The sequence below is a fragment of the Triticum dicoccoides genome, chromosome 4A (assembly GCF_002162155.2).
Source record: "Triticum dicoccoides isolate Atlit2015 ecotype Zavitan chromosome 4A, WEW_v2.0, whole genome shotgun sequence".
NCBI lineage: Eukaryota > Viridiplantae > Streptophyta > Magnoliopsida > Poales > Poaceae > Triticum > Triticum dicoccoides.
In genome coordinates this window covers 564,152,076-564,166,671 of record NC_041386.1, presented here as the reverse complement: position 1 = coordinate 564,166,671, position 14,596 = coordinate 564,152,076, and the positions used below count along the sequence as shown (strand labels likewise).

General features: G+C 44.7%; 2 protein-coding genes across 3 annotated transcripts in view; both read left to right on the top strand.

Annotated features, from left to right (window-relative positions):
* Nucleotides 1–2,180, top strand: part of LOC119286779 (serine carboxypeptidase-like 13) — a 3,994-nt gene extending 1,814 nt beyond the window's left edge. The window contains exons 6-14 of one of the 2 annotated variants that reach the window (XM_037566227.1): nucleotides 306–343; nucleotides 467–568; nucleotides 675–755; nucleotides 839–991; nucleotides 1,093–1,164; nucleotides 1,300–1,418; nucleotides 1,518–1,631; nucleotides 1,741–1,786; nucleotides 1,880–2,180. In XM_037566227.1, the coding sequence (XP_037422124.1) occupies nucleotides 306–343; nucleotides 467–568; nucleotides 675–755; nucleotides 839–991; nucleotides 1,093–1,164; nucleotides 1,300–1,418; nucleotides 1,518–1,631; nucleotides 1,741–1,786; nucleotides 1,880–1,963 (809 nt within the window). In that variant the 3' untranslated portion in view covers nucleotides 1,964–2,180. The remainder of the gene's footprint in view (nucleotides 1–305; nucleotides 344–466; nucleotides 569–674; nucleotides 756–838; nucleotides 992–1,092; nucleotides 1,165–1,299; nucleotides 1,419–1,517; nucleotides 1,632–1,740; nucleotides 1,787–1,879) is intronic. The other variant, XM_037566226.1, reaches the window with a different exon arrangement.
* Nucleotides 2,181–10,166: 7,986 nt separating this feature from the next.
* On the top strand, nucleotides 10,167–13,858 carry LOC119286778 (serine carboxypeptidase-like 7). The gene is made up of 14 exons (XM_037566225.1): nucleotides 10,167–10,387; nucleotides 10,512–10,657; nucleotides 10,782–10,858; nucleotides 10,980–11,102; nucleotides 11,200–11,302; nucleotides 11,473–11,510; nucleotides 11,603–11,704; nucleotides 11,808–11,888; nucleotides 11,970–12,122; nucleotides 12,223–12,294; nucleotides 12,430–12,548; nucleotides 12,648–12,761; nucleotides 12,863–12,908; nucleotides 13,001–13,858. Exons 1-14 carry the CDS (start codon nucleotides 10,203–10,205, stop codon nucleotides 13,082–13,084), a joined length of 1,443 nt encoding a protein of 480 aa, XP_037422122.1. The 5' UTR covers nucleotides 10,167–10,202; the 3' UTR covers nucleotides 13,085–13,858.
* The last annotated feature ends 738 nt before the right edge of the window (nucleotides 13,859–14,596 follow it).

Genomic DNA, 14,596 nt, shown 5'->3' with positions numbered 1-14,596 from the left:
TAGATGTGACATAATTATGTCACATCTAAACTGATGTTCACTCTGTTTGTGGTCTATTTTTTATTTCTTGTTGCTGCATTATCTATTTGTGGGAGCTTAGATATGACATCTTTAAAAAACATCTAGATGTGAATTAGACAAACTAAACCTAATAACACCACTTGATGCATTCTACGACCTCTTTATAAGATTGGTAAAGTAGTAGGTACAGTTAGTTGTGCCAAGGAAACTAGAAAAGCAAATGCATTTTCACACATATTTCGAGTCACCAAGCACTCTTTCAATTTGCTTCTACGATGCTCCAGGAACTGAAAAAAGGGACCAGCCTCTCATTAATCTCAAGGCAAGCTATTTTCTAGCCTTCAAACTTTTGTTATTCTTGCAATGGCGAAATGAGGGGAAGGAGTGTAGGATCGTCATGACATGTCTCCTTCTTTCTTGTGTTAATGCACTTAATTATTTCTAGGGCTACCTGATCGGTAATCCTGTAGCAGACCCAAAGTTTGATACAAATTTCCGAGTTGAAGGGGCTCATGGCTTTGGGATAGTATCTGACCAAATATATGAGGTAATTCCAAATTCATTCGCCTCGACAAAAGTGCTGCCATAATTTTCTTTTTTGTTGTGTGTCGATCTAAAGAATTTGTACCATGTTTTCCTTTTCTTCCCGGAAGGCTGCAATGAAAAACTGCAAGGGGAATTATGTGATCCCACAGAATCAACTGTGTGCTAAGGTGCTAGAAACTGTAGACAGTGTAAGATTTATGTGCTGACATTTTTTTTCTGAACTTAACGCTATTCTCGACATGGGCTAATGTGCATCCCTTTTTTGCTGCAGCTCATCTCTGAAATCGCAGATGGACACGTCTTGTACAAAAAATGTGACTTCACCACGCCAAAGCCCATAGACGATGCTACAAGAAGAAAATTTCTGCTAGAAGAATCAATCGAGCCAAATGACGCGCCCGGCCGACCTACCGTCGATTGTTTTGTCAGTCTTTCGTTATCCTTGGAGTGTCAGTTTGATTATAAGATGGTTGTGACACTATTCTCATTCAAAAAACTCATCTGGAATGCCTTTCAAAACTGCAGACATACGGTTACTACCTGGCATACTTCTGGATGAACAACAAGATGACTAGAGATGCTCTCGGTATCAAATGGGTAAGCCACGTTATGTTTTGCCACAAATTTCTTTCAGAGTATTCGCCTAGATCTAGAGTTACAACATTGGAAGTCTAGAAGTAGTATCGTCTGAATCACTGAGAACAATATTTACGAAAACGAATTCGGCAATAGGGAACAGTTGGCGAGTGGGTGAGATGCAATAAAGAATTCCCCTACACACATGACATGCCAAGCAGCATACTGTACCATCTTAATCTCACCACGAGAGGTTACCGTGCACTCGTGTACAGGTGCGAGCATTGAAGCGACTTTTCTTATTCATAGTAGCTGGTATGGTGATTGTTTTTTCCAGACCTTGTAACCAACACCTTGTGTCTGCGTGGGCTCAGCGGAGACCATGATCTCCTGGTGCCTCAGCTCAGCACGCAGGCATGGATAAGATCCTTGAATTTCTCCATCATCGATGACTGGAGGGCATGGCATCTCGACGGCCAAGCTGCAGGGTTAATTCATCGGACTCCCTTTTTTTTGCACTTCAGCATGCACAAACAAGAGCTTCATGACATGTGCATTATCTTTTCTTATGAGCAACATACCGTTTCTATTTTGCAGATTTACCGTCGCATATGCGAACAATTTGACATTTGCAACAGTAAAGGTGATCTTGTATTCCTCTTTAGATCATTTGTTTTTGTCCACGGAACTGTTCTGTGGTAGCTGTAATAGAGCTCATAATCGCTTGTTTGTGCAGGGTGGTGGTCATACCGCTCCAGAGTACCAACCTGAAGAAAGCTTTGCCATGGCTCGAAGGTGGCTTGACAATGAGCCACTCTGATGCTTTTACCCCACATTTTTTCTCTCTTAACACAAATTCTTGTATATTTAATTTGCATCTCTCCACCTCTAATGATGCACTCAATAGTACTTGTCCACAAAAACGTCTTACATTTTGAGCCGGAGGTAGTACATCAAACGCTATTCTTTTTCTCTTCACTGCAAGAATGTTCTTGTGTGGGGAATAGATACAATTCCCTTAAGATCACTTACTTCTACTCAACCATGCCTTTATGGCAAGCCAAACGGGTGAAATCGGCGTGTGAAATCATTTCGAGAGGTTGCAGGAAGTGGTATGCACGTATTTAGTGTGTAAACCCATGCTCTCGTCTCATCTCTCTGATTAGATCCAATAATGTCGATGTGCGTGTGTTATCCTTGTTGAAGGTGTTGGCTTGAAGCCTGCTTTCGGGAAGGAAATTCTCGTGTTGGCTGAACTCATCAACATCTGCACATGTGCGATAATTTTCTTCTTAAAGTCTGACTTTTTATCATTTGGTCACATTTCATAGGGTTTGTGGTAATGTTATGGAGGTTCTGCCGTTGGCAAATAATGGCACCCGATTTTTTTTCTTTATTTTCTGTAAGCAGATTCGTTGACACCCACGATTGATTTCACCTAGCATTGTTAAACTTAAATACAGTGTACTCAATAATAGTATTACTGTGTGATTTAAAAGAAGCTGAAATCATTCAAAGCTCTTCAACTAGGACGTCCAACCACTAATTAACAGATCGGATCCAATTCAAAGCGAGAAGCAAAAGCATTGTGTCTGCCTCTGCCTGGGCAGACGAGGAAGAAACTAAGAAAATGTCCTTGGAGCTTGCCCGGCACGTACCGCTGGTCAACACCACCCCTTGCCGTTGCTGCTGCTGCATCTTGTTCCCAGCCTTCTGCTGCTTCTGCCACTCTCGCGCTCGGCGTGGCCTTCAACGGTGGCCCTCTGCCCTTCTACCTCAAAAACGGGTGAGCAGCACTGCCAGCGTCGTTAAAATGGCGCGACTTTCTCAATGCCGGAGTCAAGTGGTCTAACCAACAAGGACGCACTAGAGGATCATGCAAAGCGCAACGATACTCTATCATGTCTCCGTTTTTCTTAATCTTTGTTACGTCGGTTGGATTACCTCTGATCTACTCGTCGTACGCATATATCAAATTCCATGCAAGTCGACTCAAAAAAATGACATGCATACCGCTATATCATCGGTTTTGTTATACTTATTATACATGCACGCCTTGCACGCTGACGGAGACGCATCTCTATTGAACTCATTTTTGCACTATCTTAAGCATGCGTGGAACATGGATGAGTAGCAGTTTGGGAGCGATATAGCGTGGACGTCACCCTCGTGCGCGGTGTGAAAATGTAAGCCGATCACGCATGCTTTTTTGGTGACAAAATGATCCACACCGTCATTTTTTCTTGGCCAAGTCTAGCGAGCGGCCGGCTGCTCGCTTAGCCTACGCGAGCGGCCGCCCTAAACTGGAAATTTTGTGTCCCTTTTCTAATTAATCATCCTAATTAAGAAAACTTTTCACCTGGTCCTTAAATATCTGCATAGCCATCATTTCGGTGCATGCGTTTTATTCTTTGGTGTATTTAATTCATGATTTCAAAAACTAAAAAAAACATAACTTTTAATCCGCATGTCGGAATTAAGATCCGTTTTCACCGCTGAAATCCTCGCGACGTGCTCTTCGAAACTAGATCCCGCATGGGGATGTTTCGACGAACTAGTCCTCCTGCCAACTAAATATCAATGTGTGTGTAACTAGACTAGATTGCCGCGCCAACTGAGCATATGTGTGTGCCAAAAAAGTCATGCCAACTAAACATCAATATATGTGCAACTAGACTACATTACAAGCCAACCAAACATCAATATGTCTGCAACTAGACTATATTACAAGCCAACTAAACATCAATGTGTGTGCAACTAGACTACATTACAAGCCAACTAAATATCAATTTGTGTGCAACTAGACTACATTACAAGAGAAGGTTGCACATCGACTTTCGTCGAGGCAATAGACTAGTTGCACATCAAAGTTGTCGTGGTTGCTAGGTTGCAACCTTATACGAAGGTGCAGCTCCAAACATTAGTTTTGGAAAAAAGTTGCACGATGTAGTAATAAAGTTGCACAATACAGTAATAGAGTTGCATAATGTAGTATCAAAGTTGGCATAAAAAAATTCGTCAATACATACCCATGCGTGATCTAGTTTCAAAGATCTCGTCGCGAGGATTTCAATAGTGAAAATAGATCTAAATTCTGAAGCACGGTTTAAAAGATATGACTTTTTAAAAATTTAAAAACCCGAATATATGGACATGCGCATCCATGGAATAATGCGGTGTCTTGCCCATGTGACCAACCTAATAGTACATGCCACGTCATGAATAAAGACAAAATTTAGACCACAAAACTACATGCATGCGTGTATAAGACCGGCCGCTCGTTTTCTCTAATTAGTGCGTATGCATTTTTTAGAATTTAGGTTTTTCTTGTGACATGACAACAATAAGTGAGTAGGTGATCCGTCAGTCACACCCGAACTGGTCAAATCACTGTGATCTGATACTAGTTCATTTAAATCGACGCGAGCAGCACTGCTGGAGTTGTGCTACTGAACGGGCCCGTGCCTGCAACTACTCCTGCAAGCTAGCACCCGGAAAAGCAAGCAAGCAAAAAAGAAAGAACAATATGCCTGTCAAGCTTCTCCGGACGCCTGCCGCCGGGCGACGCCACCACTTGCCGGTTCTCCACCTCGTTCCCGGCCTCTTTCTGCGTCAAATTTTCGTGTTTTGACCTTTTTCTGAAACCTATTCAGAATTTAATCCTAGTTTTAAATTTTTTCAAGATCTGACTCTTTTACTATCGTCAGAGTCCATGGCGATAGGGTCTAACAGCCTACCGCCAGGAACTTTGGCAGTAGGAAACATCGCTAAGGTGCTTGACGGTAGGCACGAGCACGCACTATGTTCAATACTTAGGAGTTTTTTGGCGGTAGGGCATGCAACCATATCGCCAGGGACCTTGGCGGTAGGCTGTTATACCCTACCGCCATGGTTCCTGACGGTAGCAAAAGGATCAGATCTCAAAAAAATTCAAACTAGGGTCAAATCTTAAATAAGTTTTAGAAAAGGGTCAAAACATGAAATTTAGCCTCCTCCTGCTGCTGCTCTTGCTCTCCGCATCGGCGTCGGCGGTGGTCACCCACCTGCCAGGATCCCATGGCCCTCTCCCCTTCTACCTCGAAACCGGGGAAGCATGCTCTATTGGCATGTGCATGGTGCACCCACCACGCTCTAGTGTGTCGTTGTTGGTTCGACGATCTTGAACTGGGTGCAAGAGTTTCTCATGGCCGGCCGGAATTGCATGTCGTGTGTTGCAGATACGTGGGCGTGGAGGAGGAGCCTGGGATGGAGCTCTTCTACTACTTCGTCCAGTCGGAGAGGAGCCCCGGCACGGACCCCGTGATCGTGTGGCTTACTGGCGGGCCCGGCTGCTCGGGCTTTAGCGGCATGGTTTTCGAAGTCGGTTGGCCACAACAATCTTAAAGGTTTTTTTTAAAGGAGGATAACCTCAACCTTTACATCTAGGCGATGCATGCAGACATTTTATTAATTATTCACAAAACCTTACAAAGTAACACATCAGTAAATCTGAAGCCACCATTTGACAACATCTATTGCTACTTCTATCCACTTGTTGACGGGTCCCGGTAGTCCGAGCCGAATACTAAACAGATCTCGCACCAAATCCTAGCATCTAAAGCCGGAGGGCCCCACCAAGCCGCTTGCCGGGTCTGTTGCACACACCGGCCCGACACACTATCAGAGTCCGCCGCCGCCGTCTTTCACCGTTTCATCTTCAGAGCAGATACTGACGCATCATCCATGTCAGGCTTGCCGTGGACGCCACCACGACGCCAGACAACGCCACCTCCCTATGCACATCCATCAAGACGTATCCGACACTGAGACTCTGCTGCACCATGTCGCCGGGACCCACCGCCATCGACGCGGTAGATGCCACGTTGCACCACCTCCTGATCCATATCTTAAAGTGGGGCGACGGTTTTGTTTGTTCGTCATGGATATGTTTTTCCCCTCTCGCTCGTCGGGGGCGCGGCTGGTCGGCAGGGGCGCCATGCTAGGGGTAGGGCGCGGCGGCGGAGAGTTGCACGTTAGCGCTGAGTGGCGTGGGCGTGTGGCAGATGGCATGCTCAAGAGGCGGCGACGTGCGTCTGGATCTGGCGCGGTGGCGACGTTGGGTGTAAGGACCTAGTGAGGAAACTCAAAGAAAATTGAGAGAGAGGGACGAAGAGATAATGGGGAGAGAAAAATGAAACAGAGAATGGGAAAAGAAACAGAGAAACAGAGAGAGACAGTTTTTCATAGCCAGAGCGAAAGTCCTCCCCAGCTCAAATGAGCTCGGAATGAACACTAAAATCCAAAAAAAAACTGAAAATAATCTGATATTTTTGGCAAACTTAACAAATGTTTTTAGTACTTGAAAATTTTCATCGTCAAATTACATTCATGAGAGTCATGGCAAAAACAAAATCAACACTCCAAAATGTTTTAATCTGATCACCAACCTGTACGTTCAGTTAATAGACAAAAGATAGCAAATTTTCACACCGGTACCATGTTTCCCTATGGAGATCAGCCCGCTGGGCAGCACCTTAAGAGTATTGTCAATCAAGTAGATAAAAGCGAAATCACTAGTTAATGAGTACTCGTTACAAAGATCATTTCCACTTCTCAGGTTGCGACAAGTGGCGTGCTGCATGTGCGCCATTTGTCGCAACCTGAGAGTTTTTTTTTTTCATAGATTCATTTATTTAAAATGGTTTATCTTTTAAATCGTGCGTCCAAATCTTAAACCGTTTTCATCGTTGGATTCCTCCAATCGAGATTTTCAAAACTAGTACATTCAATGTTGATAGGTTTTGACGATTTTTTTTCTCGATAAAAACCAGACGAGAAAAACAGTCGAAAAAACCGACGTGGGAGCACGGGTTTTCTCCCTTTCCGAAAGAGGCACACCCGTGTCTCTCGCGGAAGGAAAAAAATAGAAAGCGTGTTTTTTTCATTTCCGAGAGGCACGGTCGTGACTCTCACGAAAGCACAACCCTGCTTCTCGCGGAAGCAAAACCGTGGCTCTCACGAAAGAAAAAAAACAGAAAACATATTTTTTTTCCTGCCAGTTCACACCCACTCGCTCTGATCTAAGTCACACGCATATATCAAATGCCATGTAAATCGCCACATCATCAGTTTTGTTATATAGAAACGTGTCTCTATTCAACTCAAGCCATTGGACCCTAGAGCTGACAATAAGCATTTTCCCACTATCTCAAGCATGCGTGGAAAAGGGACTGCGACAAGGAGATCCGCTATCTCCAATGCTCTTCATTCTGGCCATGGATCCCCTTCTGAGGATGTTTGAGTGCGCCACCAGTCGTGGCATTCTAGAGCCCATTCCTCGAAATGTCGTTAGGATGAGAACAAGCTTATATGCTAACGATGCTGCCATCTTTGCCTCTCCGGATCGCTCCCAGCTTGATGCTATCCTCAAGATTCTGGAGGTGTTCGGCTCTATCTCGGGCCTCAAAATTAACCCGGCAAAATGTGTTGTCTATCCCATTCGTTGCCAGCAAGATTCTGTGCAGAATGGCCTTGCTGGGTTCGGTGGCGCTGTTGGATCATTCCCTTGCAAATATCTTGGGCTCCCCCTCTCTTTCAAGAAGTTGAGAAGGATTGATTTACAGTCTTTCCTTGAAAAGGGGGCTGCAAGGTTAAGCTGCTGGAACGGGAAGCTTCTGAACCGGACCGACCGCCTTGACTTGATCAACTCTGTCGTCACGACAACCATCACCTTTTTCCTCACTGTTTTTGCTCCAAATGGTTGGTTCACTAAGAAATTTGACAAGTTAAGGCGCAATTTCCTTTGGAATGCTGATGAGGAGGCACATGGTGGAAAATGTCTCGTTAATTGGAGAAGGATTTGCGCGCCCAAGAATGTGGGTGGCCTAGGCATCAAAGATATTCATGCCTTCAGAAGGGCTCTTCGTCTTCGCTGGCCATGGTATGAATGGGATGATGTGGATAGACCCTGGAAGGGGACTCCGGTGCCTTGCGAGCAGGCTGACCTGAATCTTTTTGCGGTATGTACTACCATCTCTGTGGGTGATGGTCGAAGCACAAGTTTTTGGAACCATAGATGGTTGAAGGGACAGGCCCCCAAGGAGATTGCTCCTGATCTGTTCAAGCTGGCCAGATCTAAGAAGCTGTCTGTTTGTGAAGCTTTGTCCAATGGCGCTTGGATGAGAGGGTTGAGGAATATAAACACTCCCATGCTAATGGACTCCTTCATTAATTTTTGGTCGACTTTGCAAGGAACCGCGTTGCAGCCTTGGCCTGACTCAATTCGCTGGAACCTAACGGCAAATGGAGTATACTCTGCAAAGTCGGCCTATCACTTTCAGTTCCTAACTCGCATCCCACAGCCTCACCTTCAGCGAGTTTGGAGTATCAAAGCAGAGGGGAAGATCAAAATTTTTACCTGGACTCTGCTCCAGAACAGATTATGGACGGCTGACAGACTTCGGGCACGTAATTGGGGTCACAACGATGCTTGCTCGTTTTGTGACCAAACCTTAGAATCTGCCATGCACCTGATCCTTGATTGCCCTTTTGCGAAAAAGGTTTGGCTCAAAGTTGGTGCCTCCTACCCTGCGGCTGCTCAGGCAGCCTTGGGTGCGACATCCATCCTAGATTGGTGGAGTAAAGTGAGAAGCCTCAAGAAGAGGGGCAATGCTACCGATGATTGCACAGCGGCAGTGTATATTGCTTGGCACCTTTGGATTGAGAGGAACAACGGAGTTTTCAAGGCCTCGTCCTGCTCTAGTTCTGATGTGCTGCTACTTGCAAGAGATGCGTTCGGCCTCCTTAAGGAGGCAGGGGAATAGTAGCCTGAGAGTGGCATGGTTGGATGCCTTTGGCTTCAGCATTTTTTTTCCCTTTTTTCTTTCTTGATGTAATCCTTTCCGGCTGCTGCTCCGGCAGTCTTGTACATTCTTTCCCTCTACTATAATGAAAAGGCAAAGCTCCTGCCGTTCCGATCAAAAATAATAATAATCTCCTCGTGGCCTCGTGCACGGTGTGAAAATATGAGACGTGGAGTAAAAAAGATGTACGCGAACATCAGCTTATTTCGTGTGCATTCGTTATCACCGTTGGGGCCTTGGGGGCCTGTTCAGCTTCTTATTCCTTAGCCTCTTTTAACACAAACGCAGACACTCGTACCGCAAAACTGGAGGCGTTCGTAGTCGTAGGTGCTTCTACCGCAAAACTGGAGCATGCTGCAGATATTGAAGCAGCGGAAGCAGCGGCTCTAGCAGAGGACCTGAAATTAGCGGCAAATCTTGGCATTAATTCGCTCCTGGTGCAGATGGACAGTTTAACCGTGGTGGAATCTCTAAACACGAACTCTGGTCATTCTATGATAGCTGGCCATTTACTTGATATTTGTCGTAGCCTTATATGTGGAAGTTTTCGGAAAGGTCTTAATCAAGCATTGTAATAGAAAATCTAACATGGTAGTGCATGTGCTAGCCCAACAGGACCGTGTTGATCCTCCTAATCTGTGGTTGGACACACCTTCTAGTTTTATTGCTAGATTTTTAGCAGATGTTGTAACTGTTATTTGAATTAATAAAGCTAGCTATGAAGACCTTTTCGTCAAAGAAAAATCGCAGACACTCGTACAAACGCACATACACACACATATGTAGCACGCGCGTACATCTATCTCTATGAGCATCTATGAGATATTGAGCCGGCATCACATCTTAAGATTAAAGAAGTCATCACAGGTGCCTTCGTAATCAACGGGGACATCTTTTCCCCTGCTAAACAAGCATCGCCAAAAAAAGTAAAATAGATTTAGAAAAATACGAGCACTAGTGTCAAATGTAGGACTTAAACCCCGGTGGGATCAGTCAATTACTGAGGACATAAATGCACGAGTGCCAAACAATAAGTGAGTAGGTGATCCGTCAATAACATTTCCACTGCACCTGGAAAGTCAAATCACTGTAATCTGTAGTACTCCTACATTTAATTCGACGCGAGCAGCACTGCTGGAGTTGTACTATAAACGAAGTCGGTGCCTACAACTAGAAGCAAGCACACGAAAAAGCAAGCAAGCGAGCAGGAATAGCAATATGCCCGTCAAGCTTCTCCGGACGCCCACCGCCGGGCGACGCCACCGCTTGCTGGTGCTGCACCTCGTTCCCGGCCTCCTGCTTGTGCTGCTCTCGTGCTCGTGCTCGGCGTCGGCGTCGGCGTCGACGGTGGTCACCCACCTGCCAGGATTCGATGGCCCTCTCCCCTTCTACCTCGAAACCGGGTAAGCATATTGGCATGTGCATGGTGCGCCCACCGCGCTCTAGTGCGTCGTTGTTGGTTCGACATCTTGAACTGGGCGCGAGAGTTTCTCATGGCCGGCCGGAGTTGCATGCCGTGCGTTGCAGATACGTTGGCGTGGAGGAGGAGACCGGGACGGAGCTCTTCTACTACTTCGTCGAGTCGGAGAGGAGCCCCGGCACGGACCCCGTCATCCTGTGGCTCACCGGCGGGCCTCGCTGCTCGGGCTTCAGCGGCTTCGCCTTCGAAGTTGGTCAGTCCACCTCTTGCCGCTCGCCGGCCGGTCCGGTTTTCCACTGCAAATTAATACTACCTCCGCGGCTAATCCATGAGACCCATCCATGAGTTGATCCATGGCCGTCTTGCACCAACCGCAGGTCCCGTGAAGTATGTGCTAGCGCCGTACACTGGAGTTTTGCCGCGGCTGGTACAGAACCCGCTGTCATGGACCAAGGTGAGACCGAACGACGCTGATTGCTGAGCCTTGTTTCTTCTTCCTCTGTTCCTCGTTTATACTCTCAGGAACAGAGGAAGCATTTTTAGCTTCGTGGTTTACTGACAGCGGCGATCATCAGATGGCGAGCATCATCTTCCTCGATTCGCCGGTCTGCTCGGGCTTCTCGTATGCTCGTGACCCCAAAGGCTGCGACGTCGGAGACTACTCGTCGTCTCTGCAAGTCCAAAGATTCCTGAACAAGGTGACGATCGAGCTCGCCCAGTGTCCTGTCTGTCAATAATTCAGTAAGAGCTTTGTGGGTTTATTACTGGCCGTTCAATGCCTGGATTTATGTGCAGTGGTTCACTCATCACCCGCAGTACCTTTCAAATCCTTTCTACCTTGGAGGAGATTCATACGCCGGAAAGGTGATTCCACTTATTGCAACATACATTTCACAAGGTAATTTTCCTTCCCAACAGTCTACATAATCCCTAATAACACCACTTCTCTACAAGGTTTGTAAAGCAGAGCAAGGCAAGTTGTGCCAAGGAAACTAGAAAACCAAATACATTTTCACACATATTTCGAGTCACCAAGCACTCTTTAAATTTGCTTGTACTATCCTCCAGGAACTGAAAAAAGGGAGCAGCCTCTCATTAATCTCAAGGCAAGATATTCTCTAGCCTTCAAACATTTGTTATATATTCTTGCAATGGCGAAAGGAGGGCAAGGAGTGTTAATGCAATTAATTATTTCCAGGGCTATTTGGTCGGCAATCCTATAACAGACCCAAAGTTCGATAGAAATTTCCGAGTACAAGGTGCTCATGGCTTTGGGATAATATCTGACCAAATATATGAGGTAATTCCAAATTCATTCGCTTTGACAAAAGTGTGGCCATAATTTTTTGTGTTGTGTGTCAATCTAAAGAATTTGTACCATGTTTTCCTTTTCTTCCCGGAAGGCTGCAATGAAAAACTGCAAAGGGAATTATGTAATCCCCGAGAATCAACTGTGTGCTGAGGTGCTAGAAACTGTAGACAGTGTAAGATTTATGTGCTGACATTTTTTTTCTGAACTTAATGCTATTCTCAACATGGGCTAATGTGCATCCCTTTTGCTGCAGCTCATCTCTGAAATCGCAGACGGACACGTCTTGTACAAAAAATGTGTCGTCGCCACGCCAAAGCCCATAGATGATGCTACAAGAAGAAAATTTCTGCTAGAAGAATCAATCAAGCCAAATGAAGCGCCCGGTCGACCTACCGTCGATTGTTTTGTCAGTCTTTTGTTATCCCTGGACTGTCAGTTTGATTAAAAGATGGTTGTGATACTATTCTCATTCAAAAACTCATCTGGAATGCCTTTCAAAACTGCAGACATACGGTTACTACCTGGCATACTTTTGGATGAACAACAAGATGACTAGAGATGCTCTCGGTATCAAGGGGGTAAGCCACCTTATGTTTTGCCACAAATTTCTTTCAGAGCATTCGTCTAGATCTAGGGTTAAAACAATGGAAGTCTAGAAACAGTATTGTCTGAATCACCAAGAACAATATTGACGAAAACGAATTCCGCAATAGGGAACAGTTAGTGAGTGGGTGAGATGCAAAAAAGAACTCCCCTACACACAGGACATGCCAAGCAGCATACCGTATCATCTTAATCTCACCAAGAGAGGCTACCGTGCACTCGTGTACAGGTACGAGCATTTAAGCAACTTTTCTTATTCATAGTAGCTGGTATGGTAATTGTTTTTTCCAGACCTTGTAACCAATACCTTGTGTCTACGTGAGCGCAGCGGAGACCATGATCTCCAGGTGCCTCACCTCAGCACGCAGGCATGGATAAGATCCTTGAACTTCTCCATCGTCGATGATTGGAGGGCATGGCATCTAGGCGGCCAGGCTGCAGGGTTAAGTCACCTGACTCCTTTTTTGCGCTTCAGCATATGCAGAACAAGAGCTTCACGTGCATTATATTTTCTAATGAGCAACACATCATTTCTTTTTGCAGATTTACCATCTCATATGCGAACAATTTGACATTTGCAACAATAAAGGTGATCTTCGTTTCCTCTTTAGATCATGCTTTTTGTCCATGAAACCATTATATCGTAGATGTAATAGAGCTCATAATCACTTGTTTGTACAGGGTGGTGGTCATACTGCTCCAGAGTACCGGCCTGAAGAATGCTTTGCCATGGCCCGAAGGTGGCTTGACAACAAGCAACTCTAATGCTTTGACCCCACAAAAATTTCTCTCATAACACAATTCCTTTTATATTTAATTTGCTTATCTTCACCTGTAAAGATGCACTCAATAGTGATGTATATGAAAGAGTAAATTCCTCAAAAGCACCACATTTGTGGCTTGGGTACTCCTTTACCACATTTTTTGTCCAAAATCACGTGAAGGATGTTGGACATCCAGAACCCAGCACGAGTGTGCACACAAATTTTAGTGTTGGGATATCAGAAGACCTTGATCCAATTGTTGAGGGAAATCATGAAGGAACAAAAGGTATTGATGAGATAACCATTAACTATATTGATCTAGGAGAATCATACAATAGAGAGACTACAATTGTCGACATTTATTTATCCTCTAGAATTGCAGAAGGCCTCGATTTGGATTGCGAATCTAAGTCCATGACAGAGTGCATGAAGCGCTCAGACTGGTCCAGATGGTACGCATCAATTGAGGATGAATTGTGCTCGCTCATACAAAGAGGGATATTTTCTGCAGTAATACCCACTCCTCAACATGTGTTCCCTGTGGGAGCAAAATGGGTTTTCGTTCGTAAGAGGAACGAGAACAATGAGGTGGTGAGATACAATGCGAGGCTTGTAGCACAGGGATTCACGCAGAGACCCGGCATCGATTACGATGAAAGATATTCTCATGTTATGGGTGGAACAACGTTCTAATATTTAATATCACTGGAAGTGAAATGAATTTGTCTATCCAGCCGATGGATGTTGTGACTGCATATTTATATGGGTCACTGGATTCAGATATTTATATGAAAGTTCATGAGGGAATGAAGCATCCGAATCCAAAGGCTAACCGCAACATGTATTGCGTAAAGCTTCAGAAGTCATTGTATGGCTTGAAGCAGTCGGGAAGAATGTGGAATAACCGACTAAGTATATTTCTTCTTTAGAAGGGTTACTCAAATAATAATGATTGCTCATGTGTGTTTATTAAGAAATCTAAAAATGGATTTTGCATTATTTCTATGTATGTGGATGATCTGAATATCATCGGGACTACACAAGAAATACATGAGGCAAGTAATCATCTTAAGACGGAGTTCGAGATGAAAGATGTAGGAAAGACTAAATTTTGTTCGGGCTTACAACTTGAACATCTTCCTTCAGGAATACTTGTTCATCAGTCTGCTTATATCCAAAAGATTCTTGAGAAATTTAATATGGATAAAGCATATTCATCGAAAACACCAATGATTTTTAGATCTTTTGATAGAGATAAAGACCCATTTAGACTAAGGGTGATGATGAAGAGGTATTAAGACCCGAGTTTCTTACCTCAGTGCTAATGTATCTAGCGAACTGCACCGGGCCTGATTTATCATTTGCAGTAAATTTATTGGCTAGATTCAGTGCATTACCAACAAAGAGGCATTGGGTTGGTGTGAAGAACATTTTCAGATATCTTCAAGGCACCAAGGATGTTGGTTGGTTCAATCAGAAAAATCAAGATAAGACCATGATGGGATATTGTGAT